The sequence below is a fragment of the Zosterops lateralis genome (genome assembly GCF_965231275.1).
Source record: "Zosterops lateralis genome assembly, chromosome: 1".
Lineage (NCBI taxonomy): Eukaryota > Metazoa > Chordata > Aves > Passeriformes > Zosteropidae > Zosterops > Zosterops lateralis.
Genome location: NC_139762.1, coordinates 123,902,200 through 123,927,793, shown reverse-complemented (window position 1 = coordinate 123,927,793; position 25,594 = coordinate 123,902,200). Strand labels below are relative to the sequence as shown.

General features: G+C 41.8%; 1 protein-coding gene across 1 annotated transcript in view; it reads left to right on the top strand.

The window, feature by feature from the left end:
- Positions 1-1,192: 1,192 nt before the first annotated feature.
- ZNF704 (zinc finger protein 704) overlaps positions 1,193-25,594 on the top strand; it is a gene marked incomplete at its 5' end in the record, with an annotated part of 85,313 nt that continues 60,911 nt past the window's right edge. Inside the window, 2 exons of the mRNA XM_083861211.1 lie at positions 1,193-1,468; positions 20,251-20,498. Coding sequence (XP_083717337.1) covers positions 1,193-1,468; positions 20,251-20,498 — 524 coding nt within the window. The remainder of the gene's footprint in view (positions 1,469-20,250; positions 20,499-25,594) is intronic.

Sequence of the window (25,594 nt, the reverse complement as noted above, 5' to 3'; positions counted from 1 at the left end):
TATTTTATTAAAAAAAAAAAAAAGCTTTTCAGAAAGGTATTTTAAAGCTTAAAGCACAGAATTTAAACCAGAAATCATTTTCCTAACTGTTCCAGATAATTTTCTTCTCAACAGGGTGTAGATACCACTGCTTCAATCATTGATCTTGAAAAAAAACCCCAAACAATTTCTTCATTTTGGGGTTTATTTTTTTCCTCCAAAAGTTCAAATTTTTCTCCATTTATCTTTTTTTAGGGGGAGAAGTGAAATAATTTTATTTTACTGAGGCCTGGGAAACCTGGCAGCCTGTCCTGGAGGTGGAGGTTGTCACAGAATCAATTAGGTTGGAAAAGACCTCTGAGATCATCGAATCCGACTGAATAACCACCGTGCCAACCAAACTGGAGAACCAAGTGCCATCTCCAGGTGTTCCTTAAGCCCTCCAGGGACGGTGACTCCCTCGGCCACCTCTCCTGGGCCGCTCACTCCCATCTCTAAATACCCTTTCTGTGAAGAGATTCCTCCTGGTGTCCAACCCAAACATCCCCTGGCGTAGCTTAAGACTTTATCCTCTCGTCCTGTCACTGAGAGAAAAAGCCACCCTCTACCTGGCTGCAGGGACCTGCAGAGAACACCAAGGTCCCCTCTGAGCCTCCCTTTCTCCGGGGCTAAACAACTCCAGCTGCCTCAGCCGCTCCTCACGGGGCTTGTGCTCCAGACCCCTCTCTGGACATGCCGCAGCACGGCAATGTCCCTGCGGGCGCTCCCGGCCCTGCTGCCGTGTGGGCACAGCCCAGCCCAGCCCGGGCGGGGGCGGCCCTGCCGGGCCCGGGCAGCGGAACCCGCCCGCGGCCCCAGCGCCCCGCGCCTGGCGGAGCCGCGGCCGGCGGGAATCCAGTCCGGGTTTTGGCGGCGGGGACCGGCGGCGGCGGCGGCGGGGAAGGGCGAGCGGGAGGGGACCGCGCTGCGCCCCACAGCCGGGCCGGGCCGGGGGAGCCGCCGCCGGAGGAGGAGGAGGGCGCCGGGAGCAGGTGGGCGAGCGGCGGGGCGGCCGCGCCGGCTCCGGGCCCGCCTGGCCGCGGTCGCGGGCCCCCATGGCCGCGGCGCGCCCGCCGCACACACCCACCGCCGCCCCGCGGTGAGCGGGGCCGCCGCCCCTCGGGCGCCTCGGCGGGGCCGGGGCTGAGCGCGGCGGGAGGCGGGCGGAGGCACCATGCAGGCGCGGCGCCTGGCCAAGCGCTCCAGCATGGGCAGCCGGCGGCTGAGCGCGGCCGCGCCGCAGGTGGACGCGGGCCGGCCCCCCAAGCCCGAGAGCGCCTGGAGGCCGCCCCGGCGGGAAGGCTCCGCTGCGGCGCTGGAGGAGGAGGACGAAGACGAGGATGTGGTGGTCGAGGTGGAGGAGGAAGAGGAGGAGGAGGAGGGCGGCCTGGGGAGCGCCCCCCCGGCGCTGGCCGGACACGCCAAGGGCCCCCTCCGGGGGAGCCTCAAGGTGCGTCCCGGGAGGGCGCGGGGCCGGGCGGGGAGCGGGGCCGGGGACTCGCTGAGGGCCGGCCGGTGTCCCGGGCAAGGCAGGGCCGGCCGGTGTCCCGGGCAGGGCCTGGGGCTGGCGGCGGGGCCGGGGGCGGGCTGGGGCTGGCGCCGGGAGGCTGCGGGGACTCGGAAGGCGGGCGGGCCCTCGGCCCTCAGCGAGTCCCCGGCCAAGCGGGCGGGGGGCGTGGGGAAGCACCGGGTCTGAAGGAGTTTGAGCACTGGGAGCGCAGGGAGACTTGGCGGGGCGAAGCGCGGGGCTGGGAAGGATGTCCGAGCCGGCCGGGCGCGCAGAGCCGTTCGCAGAGCCGGCTGTGCCTGCGGGCCGGGCCGGGCAGGGCAGGGCTCCTGCCAGCGCGGGGGGCCTGGGGGGGAGACCTGTGCAAAGTTTAGGAATGCAGCCCTTCTGTGCGGAGGCCCGATTGAAATCCCATGGAAGCGTGCGCGGGCAGCGCGCTGGAATCGGTGCGGTTTGGAACAACCTGATGAACACACCCACTGGCTGGGATCCCGCAGATTTAGGCTTAATGGTTTTATTATGAAGCGTTTTCTGTAATTGTTTCTCTCTTGGGATAACCAGGATAGTGGGATTAAGTCTACGTATAGTACTGTAGCGGGTTCATGTGATAAAGGTGCACTGGTTTTGGAGAATAAATGTGTATGAAAGTTTAAAGGGCACCCATTTGAACTGATTTTCATTTTTTTCAATCTAGGTAATAATTCTTGCTTAATAAGAGTTCAGGGTTGGATAACTAGGAGGGCTGTATTACCACTGGGGTCTTTCCTGTATCCACAGATGGGAGAAAAAGATGGAAACAAATCCAAAACAAACAACACACAAAGGAAAATAGCAGCAGAAGTGCAAGTTATCCCCATATTACTTCACTGAGAGGATCAGTCTGGCACAGTCGGGTTGTTGGACTGTAGCTCTTCACTGAGTCTGTCAAATGCCAGGAGTTGTGGTTACAGTGTCTGGGTCAGACCATCCCTGGTACTGAGGCCTGACAGGCTGAAACAACTTTGTTGCTACAGAACCGACGCTTGATGCTTGAGTGGTGGCCTTAGGATGAAGAGCACCAGGATGGGCTTCTGGTCCCATCATTCTCCCCTTAGCAATGAAAGCCTTAAGTGCTAGAGGAGGCTTAGGGGAACTTCCTGTGTGTATCTTATAGGAAAAAGGAGTGAAATTATCAAGTGGAGCACAATAAACTGAAATATAATTAGATTACATTGGTCTAATCTGCATATAGTGTGGGAGTGTACTGTCCTCTTTGTCAACCCTTGACGTGATTTCAAGTAGTAGGACTGTTAGAGATTGCTGGTATTTCCACTTAGTAGTATGTGTACATACAAAAACAATGTGCTTGCATGTATTTACTTCCTTGAAAAGCAAACCTACCTCACAGGTGAGATGAGTGCAGTAATGCCTATTAGTCTACTTTTAGTGTACCTAATAAACTGTCAAGTCACCGCTGATAACCAGGTGCACATGTTTACCCTCTTGGGAGAATGTTTCTAACTGTCATTACCTCCTCGGTTTCTGCTTTCTCTGTTTATACTTTTGAGTATTATAAACTACGAGGGCTTAAAATTTAACATTGTAAATAAATTGCCTTTGATCTCTGTGTATTTCTTTAGAGATCGTTAGTGTGGGAGTTCTCAAAGCTCAATGGGAGGGTTCTTCCAAGTACTTTTACAGCAACAGATTAAACTTCTCTGCCTTTGGCATTGTGTTTCTGAGTGCTTATAAGCCAGAAGCAACTGAACTGCGAAGGTGCTTCCCAAAAGTAGCTCTGGCTATGTGGCCCCGAGTGTGTCGGAAGGTGAGTTTTCCAAGCGGTTTGTGTTTCTGTTAATGAGAGAAGGAGGCATAAAATGAATACTGAGGTCCAACCTCAAAGCACTGGGAGAGTAATAGGACTGGCATGATCTCGGTGTGATTTGTCGACTGGAATTCATCCCAAATGCAGAAATGACATGGAGTCAGCAGCACTGGACTCCCAGACCTGGGCTTCTGAATTGAGGACTGGGAGGAAAGTATATTGAAGGAGTTTCCTCTCCTGAGAGATGGCATAAATTGTTGCAGTGACCAGTACTCTTCATAATAAGAGAAATCCTAATGAGCTTCAGAATTTATTTGGACTTGAAAGCAAAGTGATCTGGGTTTTGCAGTATATGCTCTCTGGATAATGCAATTAAGAAGCATCATGTGGTGTTCTGGTGTGTATTCACATGTACACTTGATGTCTGTGCCCTTGGGTGGAATGGCATTTTAAAGCTAGAGATTTCAGGGGCTTGTGACAAAGTCACTTCTGTGGACTGCCTGTGATACATGGATGAAAGCATCATAGGGTCAGCAGTGGAATTAATTTTGTTACAAGGTGCCTGAGAATTTGGTCCATTAGTCAAAATCAGCAAAGTACTAGTGCTATTAGGTCTTACAGTTATATTTTCTGCTCCAGAAAGAAGTCCACTGTGGGGCTGTGCCTTTGGTAGTCTGGTTTTGACCCTACTCTTAAGCATGGGGATGGAGAGGAAGAAGTACTTCATAAAGATAAATATTATTTCTCTGGTTTCTGAAGTTGTGAATAGAGAGATCATATATGACAAAAAAGAGAATCTGGTGATCGTGGGGAAGATACAAAAATCGTGTCTTTTGTTGCTGTAACTGTGTAGTTGTCCTGGAGGAGGACACTGGAGAATGTTTTTGTTGCTTTTTCTCCCCTGCTATGCTACCATGCTGGAAGAGGCAGGATTGTGCTCTGTGTGGCTGGTGGGTAATGGCAGAATAGCCAGAGAGTCTTGGAGAGCCTGTAAAGCCTTGTTGAGAAGTGCTGTGTTTTCTTACTTTGTCAGAACTAGTTCATTAATCTCTGTATGGAAACGAATTACACCAAGGTGCTGATTGTGCAGACTCATTTTGCATGTGAAACTCTTTTTGTGCAGCCTATATTTGCTTTGGCTGCATTTGGATTTTCAGCCATTTGAAATGAGATGAAAAAGTATAAATAGTGTAATTGCTAGTACTTTGTCTTGAAGCGTGGGTTCATTTGCAGTCCTGTTTAATTCATCTTTTGTATGCAGCCTAGTTCAGATATCACAAACAGCCATGTTAGTACCATGCTGGGGTTAATGCAGTCTGTGGAAACTGCTGAGTTTGATGGTAGGGAAATTAATTTTGAAGTAGAGTTCATCAGCAGTCTCCAATGTTGACTTTTATCAGATACTTAGAAGACAACTCCACTGTAAGTAGCAGAGTTATGCTAATTTGTATCTAGACCATTAGAGTGCTACCTATAATTGTGGATTTGGGTCAGTAGTGAACATGGGCTTGTGATAACATGCCAGCATGTTGCAATGTTTTCTCTACTGTTTAGTACTTTCTTCTGTTCAGATCTGTTGAGCTGCCAGTTTATATCCAGCCCAATTTCTGTCCCCAGGCTAAGAGACACAGGACATTTCTAATCCATCTGACTGTGGGTGCTGCAACTGTTGCTCACCCATGGAACTACCTGTTCCAGATACTGGCTTGTTTATGAGCACCTCTTCATCGTTCTGAAGGATGAATTTCCCAGAAGTGGATTTGATCTTGCAAATACATAGCTCCTAAAATGATGAAGAGTCTGAAAACTAAAGGCCCAGAGAGCTGGGCAGTGATGGTGGAGGAATACAAAAGCCCAAGTGTAAGGAAGACTTTAACTTCATGCTTACACTTTAATGTTGTACTCAGTTTCACCCACCTTGTGAAGTGAAATTTACAAGGGGCATAAAATAAGGAGAGTGTCCAAATCTGTCCCAGAGGTTTCAGAGTGGGGATGGCAGACATTGGTGGGAGTGCATGAAAAATTATGCTTTTGGACACAGTTTTTGAGGTGTGTTATGTTTTGGGTTGATTTTTTCACCTTTTTTTTTGTTTTTTAAAGATAAAGACATCTTTGTGATATAGGGGATGCAGAGGAATCATTAGAGCTTGTGTGGAAGAAGTCAGTTGCCTTTTAGTTATGTGTTGTTCAGCTTTGTGTTGAATTCACTCTCTTCTCTTTTGCTCCTTCTTTCTTAAAGGTGTGAATTCATTGCTGCCCTTCAAATCAAACTTTCAGCTTTGCTGTTTGAGTGAACTATATAATCATTGTGGGGGAAAAAATGGGGTTTCCTGCTTGATTAGCAAAGTGTTATTTAATTTATCTTTCATATGTGTGTGCAAATGTATTTTAAGAGGCAATTTGCAAAATACAAGCTTCAAACACTAGATTTGCTTAGTGGCGGAGAGACCTTGCAAGACACATTAGGAACTTAAGAGGAAAATTAAATGTTCCCTTTCAGACTAATAATGACAATGTTATTTTTGTAAATACTGCTAGTTATTAGAACACCAGAAATCATGTCCTGAACTTGAAGCCTATTAGGCTAGGCTTTGTACAAACTCAGAACCAGCATGATCCTGGTCTGCCCACTTCTGCAAAGAGTAACATGAGATATAAATGGACACTGATGGACTGTGAGGGGCAACTAAAGGGTGAGATGAGAGGGGCATAAACACCCACAGCTTAGCCATATTTTTGTGAGTAGATAAAGTTAATTAATTTTTAAATTTCAAACTTTGCTCAGTTTCTTGTTGTTCTTGAGTGAAAACCTATCTAGTGAAGTTGGTGTGAAAAATTCATGGCTAGACTTGGTATTTTTTTTTTCTTCCTTTTGAAAAATTTAAAATGTTTATACACACTATGGATTACTGGATGTAGAGCTGAGGGTGGCAAGAAAGTAAGATACTATTTTTTCCTCCACTCTCCCCTAATAAAAAATGAATGGGACTAATTTGCTGAGGATTTTTTCATGTTGTTGTTTTTGTCAATTTGTTGTTGTTGTCGTTGTTTGGATGGACACAGACAAAACCAGTTTGCCTCTAAAAGGAACTGTATTAGAAAACTGTAACTACGTTAAAGTGAAGCCACTAACAGTTCTGACCTTTATTTGCTGTATTCCTTTTGGTCTAGAATGAGATCAGTTGAGAGTGATGCATTGACAGCCTTCAGGTATTCAGTACATACCAGTGGACAGAGATGTGCTGCTCAGTCTCTGTCACAGAATGTTTGAGTTTGGAAGGGACCCTGGGAGATCACCTGGCCCAAAGCCCCTGCTCCAGTAGGGTCATGTAGAGCTGATTGCCCAGGACCACATCCTGATGGGTTTTGAATATCTTCAAGGAGGGAGTGACCAGTACTGGGTCACCCTCACAATGAAGAAGTGTTTTGTGATGTTCAGAGGGAACCTCCTGTATTTCAGTGTGTGACCATCACCTCTGGTCCTGGCACTGGGCACCACTGACAAGAGCCTGGCTCTGTGTTCTCTCCATTCGGGCGTTTCTAGACATTTTGAAGAGTCCCCTAAGTCCTCTCTTCTCCTGGCTGAAAATTCCCAGCTCTCCTCATAGGAGAGATAATCCAGTCTCTTAATCACAGAATCATAGAACAGTTTGGAATGGAAAGCACCTTAAAGATAATTTGGTTCCAAGCCCCTTGCCATGGGCAGGGATGTCACTCATTGACTAGACCAGGTTGCTCAGAGCTCCACCCAACCTGGCCTTCTCTGGGCACCTGTTCCAGTGCTTCACCACCCTCTGAGTAAAGAATTTCTTCCTAACAGCTGCTCTAAACATGCCCTCTTTTCATTTAAAAAATATCACTCTTTGTCCTGTCACTATCTGCTCATATAAAAAGTCCCTCTCCCTCCTTTGTGTAAGTCCCCTTGAGGTACTGGAAGGCTGTAATGAGGGTTGTCTAAAGCCTTCTCTTCTCCATGTTGAAATCATTCAGGTGGCCTTTTGCTGCATGGCTTTCAGGGTGTCCATGGCTTACCTGTGTTTGAGATCCCAGAACTGAACCTGTCATTCCAGGTGTGGCCTCTCCAGTGCCTTAGTAGAGGGGGCAGGATCACCTCCCTCCACCTGCTGTCAGTACTTTGTCTAATGCAGCCCAGAACATGGTTCAGCTTTTTGCCACAAGGGCTCACTGCTGGCTCATGTTCAACGTGGTATCCACCCAGGGCCTTTTCTACAAAGCTGTTTTCCAACTGGGTGGCCTCCAGCACAAACTAGTGTCTGGGATTGTCCCTCCCTAGGTCCAGGACTTCACATTTCCCCTGGTTGGGTTTCTTGAGGTTCCTGTTGGCTCATTTCTCTAACCTGTCAAGGTTTCTCTGTGTGGCAGCATGACTGTCGGGTGTATCATTCCACACACTCCTCCCTGTCTTGTGATCCCTTCCCAGGGATCAAGATGAGGCTGACCAGCCAGCCTGTAGTTCCCTGGGTTTTCCTTGGAGATAGAAGTGACATTTTTTTTCATCTGAAAACTAAGTATTGAGAAAGTGCTTTTCATGGGCTGGTAATTAACATTTGTAATGTGTCCTGTGACAAGTGCAGATGCACAGACCATCTGTGCCTTTGTTGATCCTATGCTCTTCCAAGCTTTCTTCAGACCCAAGGTTACAGAGAATTCTAAGAATCCTGTAAATCAGCTTTGAACCCTCAAGTCCTACTCTGTTTTTCCAGCTGCTAGATTTGAAATTCCAGTGTTAAAAGAGCACCAGAGAGCTCTTACTAGACTGTGGGATAAATCGGTGCCTCAAAGAGGAGAACTTGGCTGCTTGGCCAGCCAGGAGCATGCTGGTCCTTGCTGGTGTCTGCTCTGTAAATACTGCTGTGGATTGAGCAATGATGCTTTTTTTTTTTTTTTTTTAATTCCCTCAGAATGAGTCCCCATTGGCTTTATAATACTTTCAAGTGATTTATTGAATTGCTTATTTCTAAAAATAGTGAGCAGCTTGACTAATACTGCAGCTTAAGGCCAGCCCAAAGACTACAGAAGGACAATAGGTTAAAAGAAAAACTCTTAAGTGTTTTTGTGTATTTACAAAAATAAAACGGGAACTACAAGGTGAATAAAAAGAACGTTCATTAGCTCCTCTGGGAATCAGCTTTAATTTCATGAACTTGTGTTCATGTTTTTCACTGTAGCATGTTGCTGAACAGAGCACATAGGAATTTAATGTTAGCACTGCTGCTGCTGAACAATCTGTGATGGGATCACTTTCACTACTCTGGCACTTTGCCAAACTTTCCAATCTCAAATGATTATTGCAGTGACATTTGTCTTATTGTATTAAAAAGTACATGTGTGGGTGGTATTTGTTGTTTGACAACAAAACTAATGAAGACAGGAAACTGAACAACTTCTGTTGCTTGAACCTTGAATAAAAATACAGATCTTTTTATCTGTGTTTTTGCAAAACATACAGAGTCTAATTTCCATAAAATCCTGACCCAGCTGAAGTTGATGGAAAAGTCCTGCTAGTTTAAACAGATTTAGGATTTTAGCCCAATTAATTGAACACAAGTGTGAATCTACTAGTAGCCTAAAACCTTTTCATAGTGGTCCTAATACTTGTAAAAGACTATTATGATCACTAAACACAGAATCAGAGGGAAGGTAAAATGCCTCAGTGATCAGATACTGATGTGTGAAATTATATAGTGTTTTACCATCTTTAATGTATTTTTTTACATGGTAGATAAAAGATTATTTGAACTTTAGATGGGCAGTGCTGTTAAAACAAGCAGTCAAGATTGGATCGTTACTTAAATTTTATTTTCTGCTTCAGCAGATAAGGTGGCTGATGCCTACATCATACTGACATAGAGAGCAAATTGAACAATCACCTTCTATAAACTGGACTTTGTAAAGCTGGCAAGATAAACATTTGAGCCAACCTGATCTTTTGTGTGTATATGCATATCTCTTTTGAAAGGTGTAAAAAACTCTCTTTGGATCCAAAATGCTTTTTACCTCAGATTTCTCAACAGTTTTCTTTCTATAGTGCAGTGATGGGAAATGTGAGTACTTCCAGAGGACAAAAATCTATTTTTTCTACTTTAAAATACTTTAAAGAGAACACTGTGATGCAGTCCTTGCTGCCTTTAGGTCTAGGTCAGTGGTGATCCATGAGGCCATGGAAAGCCATTCACATCTGTTTTTACAGAGCTATACAGAAAAAGCAGTGACATTTTAAGAAGGGTGAATTGGTGGTTGCTAAGGATTGCAGTGATATTTTGCTTCAACTTGTGTGACTAACAGTGTTTCAGACAATTGTCCTTACTTTCTCAGAGCAGGAGAGAAGTGGTTGATGTTGCAGGCATTTCTTTTTCCATGCTGGTAGGTCTTTCTGCTGGAGCAGCAGCAAGGGTAGCATAGAGGACTTTGTGCCTGGCCACTGGATGAAACAGATGGAGTTTGTGGAGTTTATATTCCATCAGTTCCAGAAAGGGTAAAGTGTTCCCCTCTCTGTCCTTCTGTCTTTCCTCCAACTCCAGTTACTCATGGGCAGCCTTGTGCTCGTGCCAGAATTTACTGTGTGTTTTTGTGGGCTACTGAAAGAGTGGAAAACACATGCAGCAGTGTCTGTAGACTCTGGTGTCCTTCACTTATGCTGGATCAAAGACAAGTATCTTGATAGTACAGAGGAAAAGATGGGAAATGACAGCTAGGAGAGGCATACGGAGGAAAGAGATGGTCAGAAATGGAGCAAGCCTTCATCCTTTAGAGGACTGAAGCCATGTGGCAGTTGGACTGTACTTACCTTTGGGCCTGATGGCCCTTCAAGTTCTTTGTGAAGGCTTTTCTCCGCTGAGATTAGTACGTCCCTGTAGTGGTTTGATAGAGGGCTGTTTTCTGGAGCAGCTGGAAAAGGTCGCCTTTCGCCTCTGCATGTTTTTACTGATGTTATTCTGTTGCTTCCAGGGTAATGAGTTGTAACTCTGTGATACTGTTTATTGTATAGTCAGACACAAAAATAAACTCATTTTTCTGGCACCTCTCCTAATCTTAACAAAAAAACTGCTACATGTTTTTGTCACGAGCTGAACCCAGACTTGGGAGAATCTGCTACTGGAGGCTGTGCTTCTTGCTTGTTCTACTCTGCTGAGGGATCACTGAGGGATGATGCTTTTTACTTTCAAGATCTGTTAGAAGAGATAAGGACTTGTGCTTAATTTTTGTCTTGTAATATCCCCTCCAGGCTTTCAGCATGAGGGATCAGCACTGGCCCTTTCATTCACAGCACCTATTTCATTCAGAAGTAAAACAGTTGCATACATCTGTGAACTACTCTGGTTTAATTTCACTGAAATGCCATAATTTAAACAAACAAAAAAGAGCGAAGTCCCAGGATGTAAAGGGAAGTGGATTGCATTTCCATACTGTTTTAAGTGATCTAAGATCTGCAATGTCTTGTCTCAGGTGGCTGTTTTCAAAATACGACAATAACTTTTGACCTCAGAAATCTCACACCTCTGTATCTTAATTGCAAGAGATCTTGAAAATAAAGCCAGCCTGGCTTTATTTTCACTAAAAATATCCTGCTATATATCTCTATCCAGTCAAGAGGAGGAGGGCTTTCAAATGCAGATGAACTAGTCAAGGTTTTTTACTGAGGAGCTATGAGGCAGCATTTCCAAAACTTTCTACTAAGTGTGGGGAGTTCCCCACTGCCCCTATAGTTTGATTTTTGTGAGCTCTTACTAGCTCCATCCTGAATGAGATTATAGAAGTATTTCTTTGAGCTGCTGCCATCCTTACTGATCCCAGACCATCAGCTCGTAGATGAAGAGAGAAACAAGGGGAATGTCTTGTACATTTTCAACAGTGGTCTTGAAATAGTTAAAAGGTATTTTATTTACGCATGAAATTCAGCTAGTAAAGGCCATATTGATATATCAGTAAGACAGTCCATACACAAGGCTGTATTAAGATACATTAGCTGTTGTGTACAACGTTTTAATCCAGACAGAATCAAAACTAGGGGCAGCAAAGACAGTAGGTACTTTACCACTGGGTTCTTTTAAGGACTCTTTCTGCATCTTACAAGTAAAATCACCATTTCACATAAAATAGATATTCACAGGCACACCATAGAAAATACCCTGACGTGCTTTCAGAACTTCAGTCAGTGCATTGGGATCACCTGGTTTGATGTTGCTCACTACTTGCAACTTCTAAGTACATCTATTAATGCAATAGAAATAAGAACAGAAAAGTTTATTTGAACTTCCCTGCTACCCCACATTATCATGCTTGGTTTTGTCTCCAGTTCCAGGCGTTTTTAGGCTTCCCCAGAGGTGACCAGCAAGACTTAAGCATACCCACCTCTTTTCTCCTTCTGTTCTCCTTGGCCAGCCCAGGGCACACATTTCCAGGCCCTCATCTGTTCTCTGTGTGGCCACAGGTTGCTCTGGTGGCACTGGGCATTGCTTACACGCTTTCACTGCAGGAGTGGCGAGGGGAACCTGCTCCCTGGCAGGAACCCTTCCTTCCCACTTGCAGGGCCAGGCACACAGGTCCTTGTGAGAAAAAAAAAAATGTGATAATTTGTTCTAGTTAATTTTAAATTCACTTTTTGTGCAACCAGTAATTGGGAAGGCAATTATGACTAGCCATTCCTGGCCTGCAAGTCCTGCTGAAAGTGTGGTGGAGTAGCAAGCACTCAGTGATGAGCATGCTTGGCAAAGATTGAAGCGACAGAATTCCTAAATAAAAAATGAACCTGTTTTTTGCAACTATGACCCTCCACTTTCCTCCTGTTTAAGGCTTTCCAAGGTAGCATCTATATTTTTAGATATTTAGAGGCACTGTGTTTCTCAGGCACTTGTTTTATTTAAGAAAAGGAAAACAGGGCAGAAATATCTCTGCTGAGATCCTGCCAGTGATGCCGAGCCTGGGGGACAATGTCCAGTTGGAGCCCAGGTAGCCGAGTTTGCAGAGTGGTGACTGCAGGTCACACCCCTGTGTGTGCAGCACAGCCAGGACACAGAACACAGAGTTATTTCTTTGAGGCTGAAACATTCCAAGCAAATTTTGAAGATGCATGCTTTCAGTAATTAGTATTAAAATTTGGTAACTGTTACTGATTGGTGTCTGATAATGTTAGAAGTTACGTCATGTACTTTTCTGTGAGGAACTTACTATGCCTGCATATGGGATGGGAGAGAAAGCTACCATACTTCCACATCTTCATTCATTTGTTGATGTGCTGGAGAGAAAAAAGCACAAATATCTCTGAATAGTTTTTGTTCAGACCCAATAATGGACATTGGTGTATGGAAAGGACCATGAATTCCTAGTGTTCCTTGCTGTCTCCCCTTGTAATCTTAGTAAGACCCTTCTGTCCAGTTTTAATAACATTTATGCTTCCTGTGCCAATTAGTGCAGTATTTCAGATGTCAGAAGTTGGAGTGGTAGTTTTATTTGGGGTACAATGGGTCCCTGGGCTGGGTACTGGAATTCAAATGTGGGAGTGAAAGTTTCTGTCATTCATCTGGGTATATTCACTATAATTCAGAAACACCTTAAACTGGTGCTGGGATACGTGGATTTTGTAAATGAGTTAGGTTTAGCCAGGTAAGTGCTGATATACATGTGAGGATGATGGGAGGGTAGAAACTTCTTACTGACCCCAGTTCTTGCTGCATAACACTCTATCGTGAATCCAGGCAACTTAAAATGCTTAGAATTGTGTTTTAATACATAGAAAATATATTCTGTGATTTTCTATATTCAGTCAAATGAAGATAGGGACTTTGTTCTAGCCTGGTTGAAGATGAATAGTACATTACTGTACATTAATGTGTGCTATATATTGTAAAGAACACTTACAGTGACCTTAAAATGCATTATTTTCTATATTGTTAGAGACCAACAATTTATAAATGCGTAGAGTGATTAGATTGATGTGATTTATGTGTAATGAGCAACTGCTGGTGAAGCGAGTAATTAAATGCAAAATATACTCGAAAATGTAATAATACATTGAAATTCAGGGCAGATTATTTCCAAGCATCATTACGAGAATCTGTCTTATCTCTTTGTGTTTCAGTATGAATAGAGATTTCTGGCAAAATGGAAATTTGATGCATTCTTTCCTTCCAGTGAGGACACTGTTTTAGAATGTCAAAAATTAGAGCCTTTTTATGTAAAAAAACCCCTCTGTTACAAGAACCTGAACTGGAAATATTTTATGAAGCAATATGAGTGAACCAAAATCTTTGTCCTTCTAGGGATTTAATTTAAATATTTTTTACTTGCATTTAATTTTGGTAGCAGGTTTGGTGTTTCTCGTTTTTGCTTGTTGTGTTTTGTTGTGAACTTTATTCCTGATTTCTTTCTTGTTGAGAAAAAGTGGCTTATCCCTGCCCCTCGAGCATCATTGCCTGGCTGTTCAGGCTGGCCTGAAAAGGGCCTTGCAGTTATTGAGCTCTTGTTTTGGCTGAACATTTTAAATGTATGTCATGTTACATACACACATTTCATTCTTGTTTCCCATTAACATGCTAGGCTGAAATGTATTGATTCCTTCTTTCACATCCCCACTGAGCTGCCTGTTTGTTCTGCACTGGATCAAAAATGTTGCTAAAGCCTTGTTTAATTAAAAAAAAAAAAAAAAAAAAATCCTGGGACTTTTGTTTTCTTTCCAGTTGAGAGTTTTATTGGCAGTCCCAAACACTTAGGATGATTACATCTGTTTTAGAAAACAGAAAGAGGTGGTCACAAAGCCAGAATCAAAAAACTGTTTATGAAAAGCAGCAGAGTTATAGAGCAGGTTGGCTGGTGCCCTCTCGTAGCTAATCTGTCTAATCTGGTGGTTTTTTAATTGGTGTTTAATCTAAAGAGTTTTTTGATGGAATTAGATCAACTGATTACATAGTAAATCCGATGGAAATCAAAAATCCACATCCAAAACTGTGTCTTCTTTATCAGCTACACAGTGTTAATATTGTGCATAGGCCTAGGACTCACTGTTAACTTAAAATTATTTATCTATTGACAATGCAAATAGCCAGAATTGGAGCAGTGAGTTGGGTGATGGCTGGTGGGGTGGGGCTTTTTGATACCTGTTTTTTAATTAGCATGTTACACCCCCACACACATACCACCACCTCAACCCTGCCTTTCCCACTCTGGAAACCAGCCTAGTGTGGCTTGTGAGGAATCTTGTTCTTTTTGGAATGAAGTGACACTGGAATTGAGTCCAGTTATAGCAGTCTGTAAGTGAAGTAAAGGAAATACAGCTTTATGGATTGAGGGAGAAAAAGAAGTTTGTACAAAAATGGAAACATGACAATGGCTTCAGGATTATTAAGATAAAGTGGGATTACTCTGAGCTAGTTTCCCAAAATGTATTTCCACTGGTGTTTGTTTATAGGGAGCTTTGGATGCAGGTAGCTTTTCTGCAGATACTTGCCTCACCCTTGTAAAATAGTTTTATTGGGTTTTAGAGGTACTTCTTTGCTTTTATTGTAAAATTAGCTTAGTTATCTGTGTGAACAAAACATAATGGCACAAAATAGGCCACAGCTGGAAGATTATTTACTTTACACAGTCCTCTAAGATTCAAAGTGTGCATGGAAGGAACATGCTCAACTTTCTCATATGTCTTAGTCCTTCCAGATCCCAGCAGACATTATGGGGAGAAACAGAAGTTAGCCAGTGTCCCCCCCAGAAGGTTAAGGGGGCTGATGGTGAGCTGCAGCCTCTCTGTGCCGAGGCTGTGAGTGCAGGCCTGTTTCTTGGCAGGCAGATGTGGTCACAACTGTGGTAAGATCTTCTTCATCTGGTGTAAATCAGTGTAGCTTCATGGAAGGGGCTGCACCGAATCACAGGGGGTTGGGAGGCCGTGCTCTGTTGTGCTGGGCAGCTGCCCTGTGGAAATCAGCCCTTGAGTTGTCTATAAAACTGGCAGCAAAGTAGGCATGGTATGTGGTGTTGCAATTCTTTCAATAGTTTGTTGTATTTCCATCTGTCTGTGTAGTCTGTTACAAAGCCTGTTAAAAATTACATTTTTATTCCTGCTGCGCCCACCTGAATCCACAGGTTCTGCACCAAAAAAAAATAGAAAATTTGGAAGAACGTGAGTAGGAGTCAGTTTTCACATTTGAAGATGTATTTCCATACAGTTGCGTCACAAAGAGGCAAATAATACTAATAGTCATGGGAGTTTAATGCTTTCCATTGTATAGGAAACACAGATATCTTAATGCCTGTTAAATGGTAGTGAACTATTTGAAGATAAATAACTCCCATTTTTAAGCAGCAGTGTACCATAAGCAAGGGAAGGTGATAAAAGTCCAGTCAGGTTGTACTCAAGGGCTGACATAAAAATCTGTCAAATCTGAGTCTCTTTGTTTCCATATAAATGTGATAGATCTACTTACTCTAGTGTTCGCTGATCCTTTGAACAGGCAATTCAGTGCCTGAGTTGTCTTTTTGATCAATATTTTTTTTGCTGTTCAGGGTAAAATGCAAGCTGAAATTTAACTGAAATTGGAGGAGACTGAGGTTTGACTGCAATGTCAGCATCTTATCAGGATGTGCTCTGGGTAGGGCAAAAATTGACTGCACATAAGTTAAGGCCTAAACTACTGAAAAATTGCAGCCTGCACATCATTTGTAAGGAATAGTGAAAAGCTTCTTTAAATTCCTCAGTTTGTGTCAGTGTCAAGCATGCTCGTTTTGGACAGGACTTACATTGCAATGCATGGTCTTGATGTGGAGTTCAGGACCAGCAATTTGGTTATGACAAAATACCACCACATAAAATTTTCTATAGGAAGGTTAAGGTAGGTTTTGCAATAAAAAAAAAAATAATAATATACTGCTGAAAATAGTAACTGTGGTAATCATTTAGCTGTCACATGGGTTATTAAACTTTTGTCGTTTAATAATAATGAATCAAGCTTTTAAGTAAAACCCTTAAGTTAAAAGTAAACCCCTCAATCTAAGTATATACCATTGTCTCCACAACTTCGAAACAGAAATTGAAAGGTTTTCTTAATAAAGTTTTTATTTAGAAACCAAAGCACAAAATGGTTTTCAGTTTTTGCAGGATGATTACTGAAGGAGTAATGCCACATCAGACCTCAGCTCTGGCACTGCCCCATGCTTGAGCTCCAGTGGGGAAGGCTTGGATAATATGGTTGTTTCCAAGGAGTAGAGTTTCAGAAGTTTCCCTTGCCCAGTAGTGATGAGGGGGAAATTGACAAAGGCAGGTGGAGGTAACTACAGAGAGAAACAAAGCTAGGTTTTTTTTTTTAATTTACGGATGTTTTATAGCTTATGTTTCTGTGACTGAACTTCCAAGTGATGTTGATTGCCTGAGGCCAGGTTGTAAAGGACTCTGCTGGAAGTAAGCCGAAGGTTGCTAATGGCTTAAGGGTGAAAATACACAGCGAATTGCATAGAATAACCGCCTGTTATCAAGTGGCTTGTGTGAGTGATAATTCATCAAGTGCATGGAAAAGACAGAAGTTTTAACAGCAGTTGATACTGGAGATGGCAATAAGATGGCAAATTTGGAGGTATGATGACAAGAAGAGCCGAGCCATTAGGGAATAATGCAATCATGGAATTTGAGAGCAGCAAAGGATGGAGAAATGTGAAGTATTGTAAGGAAGCTGAAATAAAATGGTATCGAAGTCTTACCTTCTGTCTGTCTGTCTGTGAGACAGGCCTAGATAGGCTGGACTAGGTCTTCCACAGAATTTTTGCTGAAACATTCTGGACTTGAAGGAACACCACAAGACTCAAGTGGATAAAAGAATATGAAGGATCTATGAAAAAAAATAAAGTTACTGATAAAATATGACAGAACAGTTAACTGTCTGGAAAGATTTATTGGAAATTGTCTGTGTTGTCTCTGAACTATAAGTGCTGGTGAAGCACTTGAAATCAGAGGCGTCCTGGTCATTAATCCATGTGTTTGCCAGGAAGTGAGGAACCTGATCATTCAAATGACTGTGGCCCTCAGCACTCCTCACATCGATGGCTGCTTGTATAGGTAGTTGGATTTCCAGCAAAAGACACCATACACTTCCAGACAGGGCAGTGGAAATGGCTTCCATAGACATGGTTGATTTAAAATAGAAAAGCTGCATGTGGAGTAGGAGAAAGCTACTGGAGAAAGACCACCAAGGAAAAGTCTTGGTTTTCTCTCATGGTCACCTGCTTCTAAAGCAGAAAAGATTCTTTACATGCAGTCACTCCTAAGGGAAAGTTTAGAAGAAAGTTAGTATTTCCAAGCATCTGTTGAAAACTGAAGGAGAGGAAGAGAGTTAGTCTAAGTGTTGGATTTGGTCTTCTGCTTTTCCTGGGCATTGGCTGAAGAACCTAAACTGCTTCTGCAATCTGAGCATTTGCTCTGTGATTTTTGTCTTTCCTCACTTCCATATGTGTGCATGAGCCCAACTGTTAATTGTGGCATCTTGACATATGAAATGTCTTTGAACTGGATTTGGATAAAGTTGATATATAATAATAGATTGTCTGGTATCACAGTACAAGCATTCTGCTATTTGTGATTTCAGCTTTATTTTGCAGCTGTAGTCTGAGCCTGCAACCTTCTGTCATCAATACTTAGGTCTGTAAAGAAAACTCAGCAATGTATAGCACAATATATTTGCTGAAACTGAGTAAAATCCTACAATTTTGTAAATAGAAGACAAAAATACCTTTTTTCCCTTGGTAAAGTCATGCACTTAGTCCATTAAAAGAATAACTAAAACCATCCTGATGAAAACTGAGTTCAGTTTGGCATTGGAGAAAAGGAAATGAGGGAGGCTGTCCCTCTCCCATGCTCTCGGCACTTTCTGCTCTAAGGGTTGTAGAGGGTAAGGAGGGAGTGCTGGTGCTGCCTCGTACTTGTGCACATCAGCACTCCTGCCACACACAGCGGGTGGAGCTGCTCCTGCCCTGCCCAGAACCGTCCTGCACACCGGATGAGGTGGAAATCCTGGGCAGGGAGGAAGGGAGGTGTGGTCATGCAAGGGAAGACCATGCAGCAGTGGAGGGGATGGAATTCAAGTCTTACATAAACCCTTGTTTGGCATTACGTAGTTTCTAGGGGTTGGATATTGGAACTTGGGTATTTTCAGGCTTTTTCGTTACTTCAGTGCATTACTTATAAGTCAGTTTTAATGAAAATTGAAGGCAACTCAGCATTTCAGTTTCTCAGAGGTTCTCAGGCACTCAAAAAAAAGGCTTATTGTAAATCTAAGAAGTTTTTTTAAAAAATCATTAAATCAGAATTCAATTTGTGTTGTTTATATGTTTTCTCCTAATTCTGTGTGATCACATGCTGACTATTTTGTCTTCCAGGCAGATTTTCTTGGAAATGTGTCATCTGTTTGTGTGTGAAGTGTAAAGCGTCTAATTCTTTTTACTGTTTACATTCATAGAGTAATAACTCTTGTTTCATTCTTGAAGCAACTGCTAAAAGCCCCTTAGTGGAAGCACTAGAGACAATTAAGTCATCACTCCTAAATAGTTATGCGTTAATGATGTGATACACTTTACAGAATACAGCAAAATTACTTTGGCAAATATGGCTTTCCTGTGAACTTAAAATTGCTTGCACTATTTTTATAACTGCCAAGGTTTGAAATCTACAAACAGAGATCTGTGGAGAGAGGAATATATTTTAATGCATAAATCTATACACAAATATATTGATTAATTTTTTTTGGATGATAAAAAGAAGGAATAACTTGGAAGAGCTGACATAGGAATTTCGGTTTATTGGCGTTGGTACTATCTGAGGACAATACAGGTTGGATATCTTCACTACAAAGATTTACAAACACTGCAATAATTTACAAATATTTAAAAATGCAGTTTGCCAGCTCTAGAAGGCACCTGGATTTCTCCAAGCAAATGCATGTGTGTAGAAGTAGTTCTGCTCAAGGCAGAAGAAGCTGCCACTTCGTTAGGCCATGTTTTGCTTGGCTGTTCGGGTTGGTTGGAGGGGTCACCTCACAGATAGGTGTGAAGCTGGGGAAGTATAGCTGGCCAGGGAATGGATTTCACAGGAGAATCTAGGTCCTGTGCTTTGGTTTGCTTGTTGGGAAGATGGAGTGGCTTGGTTCTGATGAGTTTTCAGGGTCTTCCCTGCAACCCTGAAATAGTTTGCTTTATAAATGCCAGTATTGTATTCCAGAGTGGTAGTGTATTTGTTAAGATACCTATTTCCTTGGGAAGTCTTTTCATATGGGAAGCAGCAGACTTGAAGATCTGGGAAGTGCTGGCAGGCAAAGAGACAACCTGGCATTGCTGCTGGGTATGTGTCCATGCCCACTATTGCTGGATGGGCTCTTCACAGAGATCTCCTCACAGTGACTTGCTCCCCTTTGCCTTCTGGCAGATGAGTTGGATCACAGCAAATTATTTTTCTGCTGCTGGAAAACCCCTCATTTACAAGTACAGCTTTAAAAGAATCCAGTATGTGGCTGTAGGAAACACTTTAATTTTTTGGTTATGTTTAATCTGGAAAAATTCTGACTTTTTTTCCCTGGAATTTTAGGAGGAAGTCAGCTAGGATTTCTTTTGTGTAGTTATGCAGCACAGATGTGTGTACATTAAAGATATGTTGTTTATAATCTGGTTTCTGACATTCTAATTCAAATACCTTTTTGATTTAACATAAAGAGGTTGATAGCTTTATCAAATGGAAAAAAAATCGCTTTTTTTCCTGGATAGTCTTCAACGTTTTTGAGAAATTAATGGCAGTTTCAGAATTTATGAAGGATAAAGAAATTGTGTTCACTAATTCAAACAATTAATTAGAAGCAAATGCCTGTGGGTAATAGTGGGTTGTTTCCCATTTTAGGAGAATTAGAGGAAAATTTAATAATTGCTTTCAATTTTTCAGGCAGCCAACATCAAGCGTGAAATGACCTTCCATGCATTTCAACAGGAGGATGCAAAAAGTGACATCAGTCGAAAACTGCCAGACCAACAGTTTCTCCTGTTCACCACAAAGGAGGAAGATTTAAAAACAGCAGAGACCAAAAAACTGAACAGAGCTCATGAATATGAAAAGGAAAACACTCGTTCTGTTTGTCTTCTGGAACAGAAGCGCAAGGTTGTTTCTTCAAATATTGATGTGCCTCCAGCAAGGTAAGGAGAGTTGGGGTATTTTGTTGTGTTTTGTTCTAAGCTTTATTCCTTTTTCTTCCCTGCCATTTTTAATGGGATATTAGATACAAGTTTGGTGAACAACACTATGAACTGCTAAGATTAGTGTTTATGCCCAGGCAGTCCAAAGTCAGTCACAACCTTCCTATTTGAGAGATCTGCGAGGGAATAGTAGCAGAAAATGAGAGCATCAGCAGAATAGGACTTTTAATTGCTTTTGCATTGTTTTTGCTTTTAGAATGTGCTGCAGCTGTGGTACTTGGAGAAGAGGATATGTCTTAAGGGGGAGAGATTGTTGACTCAGCCTCACCCTGAGAAATAATCTTCTAAATTAGACACAGAATCATCTTACCTGCTAGCAATTTGTTTTTCAGATTTTTTTACTGTCATACTTGCAGACACGTTATAGTCATTGGGTATTCTGTGTTGCAAGATGACAAGTGCTTTTTCTTGTTATCTTGGTTTGGAAAGACAGGTGTCTGCCAGGGAAAGCCAGAACTTCCCTTGGAATTGAGAATGTAACCCCCCTCCCTCCAAATTATTATAGTTTTGTAATTAAGGGGCTTTCAGGCAAAGATATGGGAATAGGAATAACAAGTCTTTACTAGGAAAATTAAAAAATAAAATGTAGTAGTACAAAAAAACAAAGAAGAAAGAAAACACTGACAGAGTCAGAGTACAACCTGCCGCCCTGTTGGTCAGGGTGTTGGTAGCAGTCCAGTCAAGTTCTCCTGGAGTGACAGATGTGGTTCTGTTGGAGCAGAGATGATCCTGTAGAAGGGTGTAGTTTCTCTCTGAAGATGCAGTGGTGGTGAGATGGGTCCAGTGTTCCTCTGGGAATCCAGTGGAAACAGGCTGTCCTGGTGTTCTGAATCTCAGATTTTATCTGGGTAGAAATGCTTGGCTCCTCCCCCTGGGTGGATCATCTCACAATAGGATGATGTAATTTTTTCAATCATGCAGTGAACCTCAATGACCCACTGACAGCAGGTATATCCCTGGAGAGAGGATAGATTGTGGAAGAGATAAAGGACACTGCCCCACGTGGTTTTAACAGCTGGCCCATTGACAGAAGACACCCTCCCCCTTTCCCCAAGAGTTATGAGGAATGGGTCATAGAAGAGATAAAGAAAACCTCTCCCTAACCCGGTTCAACTGATGGTAATAGAATGTATACTTTTGGTTACATCTTGCATTGCAACCCAAGACACTTGTTCATGTTTGCATCAGTTTCTCTGTAAAGATTTCTGCTTAATCTGCCTGGTATATTTACTTGCACATAATTCAGTAAAAGGCCTTGCAAGTTTATGATTCCACTTAAAAAATTTGTAGACAAAATAGCTGTTTAGTTTTTCAGTTTGTTTGCTTTCTGAAAACTAACATAACCAGCAGGTTCTCTCACATCATCCACAACACAATGACTTGATGTTTTTCTCTGGCTGTCATAGATGTCACTTGCACTGAATCCATTTTTACAGGATCTTCCCCCATATGTACGTAATAAAAAGCTATGTATTAAATCCTTGAAAATGTTAGCATACTTATTTGAGATTTTCATTAGTAATCAACCTTGTAATGTTTGAGTGCCCTTTTCATTCATCCTGTGTGTCTCAAAGCAAATAGGATCATAAGAAAATATAGGTCAGGAGGGACCTCAGGAAGTCACCTAGGCTAACCTTCTGCTCAAACCATATGTTAGCATTTCCATTTAACAACTCAGGCTGCTAAGGTACAGGGTTTAAGTGTATTTTTGTGTGACTTTATGAAGATAATCCACTTGCAGTTGTAGTTGAGCTCCCATTTTCTATAGCTACAAGATCATCCTTCCTTGGAGGGATGAAGATTTTTTCTCCAATGAGCTGGAAAAGAGGATAAATAAACATGTTTAATGCCTTCTTAAGGCTAATCGTGACATCAGTGGTGAACACAGGATACTTAAGATGATAGGAAATAAGTTCACTTACAAAGGTATCTTCTAAAGTTTTTCTTTCCATCTGCATGTATTTTGTTTGGAGCATAAAAATTACTGTGTTATGTTGTTGTGTGTTTTCAGACATGCAGGTTGATCTCTTGCATTAGCAGAATAAAAGAGTGAAGTAGGAAAAAAACCTGGAATTTAGCATAATGAACATTTTGGTCAGTCTTGCTACGTATTTCCAGTCAAGCTCAAGTTTTGCTTGGAAGCTGAGGTGGATTACTGGGCCATTTGTCCACGACTGATGGGAAGAACACTTAAATGTTTGCTTGGAGACCTTCCTAAATATTTGCTGTTGTAATGAAGGGGAGCACCCAGTCTCTCTTCCTCAACAGCACAGTTTGATCTCTAAGTCATGTTCTCCAAGAAGACTCCATGCATTTAAACTTTCTTGCCTCTTTCTAGGCCCCTTCCAGTCTTTTGTCTAGGACTATGCTGAGAGAGTTACATGTTCCCCAGAGGTGAATTCCTTGTTCCTTTGCCTTCTGGCAGGATTGTTGGGTCAGCTGTTCTCTTCTGATGAGAAAAACCACCCTCCTTCACAGATTTGTTATACCCATTTGTGGAAGGTCATCTCGAATTAATCAGATAATCTTTACAATTATGTGGGACAAATAAGAGGTTTAATATGATCTTAATTTCTTATTGCTACATACACCCTCTTTACAAAAAAAGCCCCATTTTTTTTATTTTGTAAAGAGGATCTAGTAATAAGTGAAAGTGAAGCTTGCTATTTATTTTGTTTTAAAACCTTCATGGAACTGAGTGGAATCCATTTTACTTCAGATGCCAAAGTGAAAGATAGGATTAAATTTTGCAGTATCCAACTAAACTCATGACAATATTTAAGTGATTTTGAGACAGAAGTTTATCATATGAAGTTTCAGATTCATTATTAGCAGGGGCATATGAGTATATCCAAAAGAGCTCTGAAAAGGTGTTTGCAGAAGAGCTGTTAAGAGGTGGATAAATATACTTCAGTTTGACCACAAAATGAAACAAAGACCATCCCTTTTTAGTTGTTTTTAAGGATCTCATTGAATAAGAATGGAAATCCTTGAGGCACTGTATCTAAAATAACTAACAGTTCAGCAAAATACCAGCTTAATGTTTCTTGGAGCTATTCAGCTTCAGGGCTTTCATTATTGCTTATAGACTCTGAAATTTTAAAAATGCAAAAATTTCTTAACTGACTCCTGGTGTTCTGTGTGATTGGTAGTCAGGTGCATGGAAATTACAGTAAAATATTTTATTGGATGTAGAATTTTTAAGTTCATTGTTTACATTTTTATTTCATTTTGTGAAAATACTACAGATGCTTCTCTCAATTTTATGTCCTGTACTGGAAGTGTCTTTTGGATTAAGACAGGAGGACATTATGACTTTTTCATAATAATTTTTATTTTTGGAATGCAAGAAATGAAATGACAGTTAACAGCATTAATTCTTTCCCTTTTCAGATTTCTTAATTTGGTCAATTTGAACAAAATTTATCTGAGCTAAATCGTGTTCCTTCTTCTGAAATGCAGATAAGCATAAATGAAACTGTTCAGCTTGAGCAAATGAATTATTTGTTATAATGAGGAAACTTGAATTCTTGATTTTTCATTTAAATATTGAATTTATTGTCAGTTTTGATGCATAAAGGACTGCAGTCTTGGAAAAAGGAGTTTGGCTTTGAACTGTAGTTGTCTCTGAAAATTGAGATGTTATCTGTAGGAGAAAGAAAAATATACTTTTGGTTGATCTCCAGTTCAAACAGCAGCAATCAAACACAGCCAGATCCATGGATCTGAATAGTAAAAGGCCATTTTGTAAAAAGAGAGTGTTGTGGGACTAATCACCTTGTCTGGAGAGCAGAAGCAAGCCCAGGTCTGCCAGTATTTCAAATAGTTATGTCTGTAGAGGTCAAACGTAATCAGAGATGATGTCCCCAGTAGGCAGAGGTGTGGAAGTTAACAGCACCTTCTTGCTCATCTGTATTTTCTTCAGTTAGTTACCATCATGGATGGACACATAGTTCCAAAGCATGTCAGTAAAAAAGACATGAAAGAGCCTGGGCTGCTGATACGGTGGGTGTGAGGATGTGAGGAGGGACCCAGTGCAGGCCAGGTACACAGGGAATGGCTTCTACCTCTTGGAAGAATGAGGATAGAAGGGTGGGTGGTGGAGAGCAGGGGATGAAGTTTTCTTTTTTTGAATTAAATGTGAGAATAAATGTCTAAAAATGGTGGTGGTGTTAAAGGCATTTTAAGACTGAAGCATTTTGACCAATTCTAGCTGGAAACCCTTCAGAACTTAAATGCATTAGAGTCAGAGGAGGTCCTTTCAGGTGTTCCAAAAGGCGCTAAGGCAGGCATCACTTCTACCTCTCTGATGAGTAGGTGCATTTGAATAAACAAACAGGGTTTTCTTTCATTAGTCCTCTGCTAGATGACCTAGAAATACCATGAAATTTGTATTATCCTCTTGATAACATTGTCCTCCTTTTCCCCAGGCCTCCTGTACTCTGTTACAGTCTCTGAAGAAAGAACAAAAGATAAATTTTCCAATTACCTAACTTTTTCTACATAGTTTGTGCTGCTAAAGGACAAGCCACAGCTAAATGTCAGCTGCTTAAACACTTCCTGAGTGTTAAAATAGTTATTGTGCAATAAACCCTGGCTGCTGTGCTCTTCTGTTTCACTGCTGTTTCACTGTTTCACTCTTCTGTTTCACTGCTGTCAAGCAGTGACATTTGCCATGACCATAATATATTGGATTTTGCTATCTTCTGATGCTTTTATATTAAAAAATACTGCTCTATTACTGTGAAATTAATTTTTATTCCTGTACCTATATTTATCTACTAATTATTTTATAATTTAATGGAAAATATATTAAATAATTGAAATAAATGAAAGATCTCTAGGAATTCTCTCCGACATTGTCTCTTTAGGTCATTGTAGAATACCTACAGAAAGCTGGGGCAAAATGAATTTCAGCCATGTTTCCTGACCATCATTATAAAGAAATAGTACAGATGGTGTTGTATTTTCATCCTTAAATGATTTTCTTGCCTGGTCTCTCCAGGAACATAGCTCTGGGCAGCCTTCTGATTAGA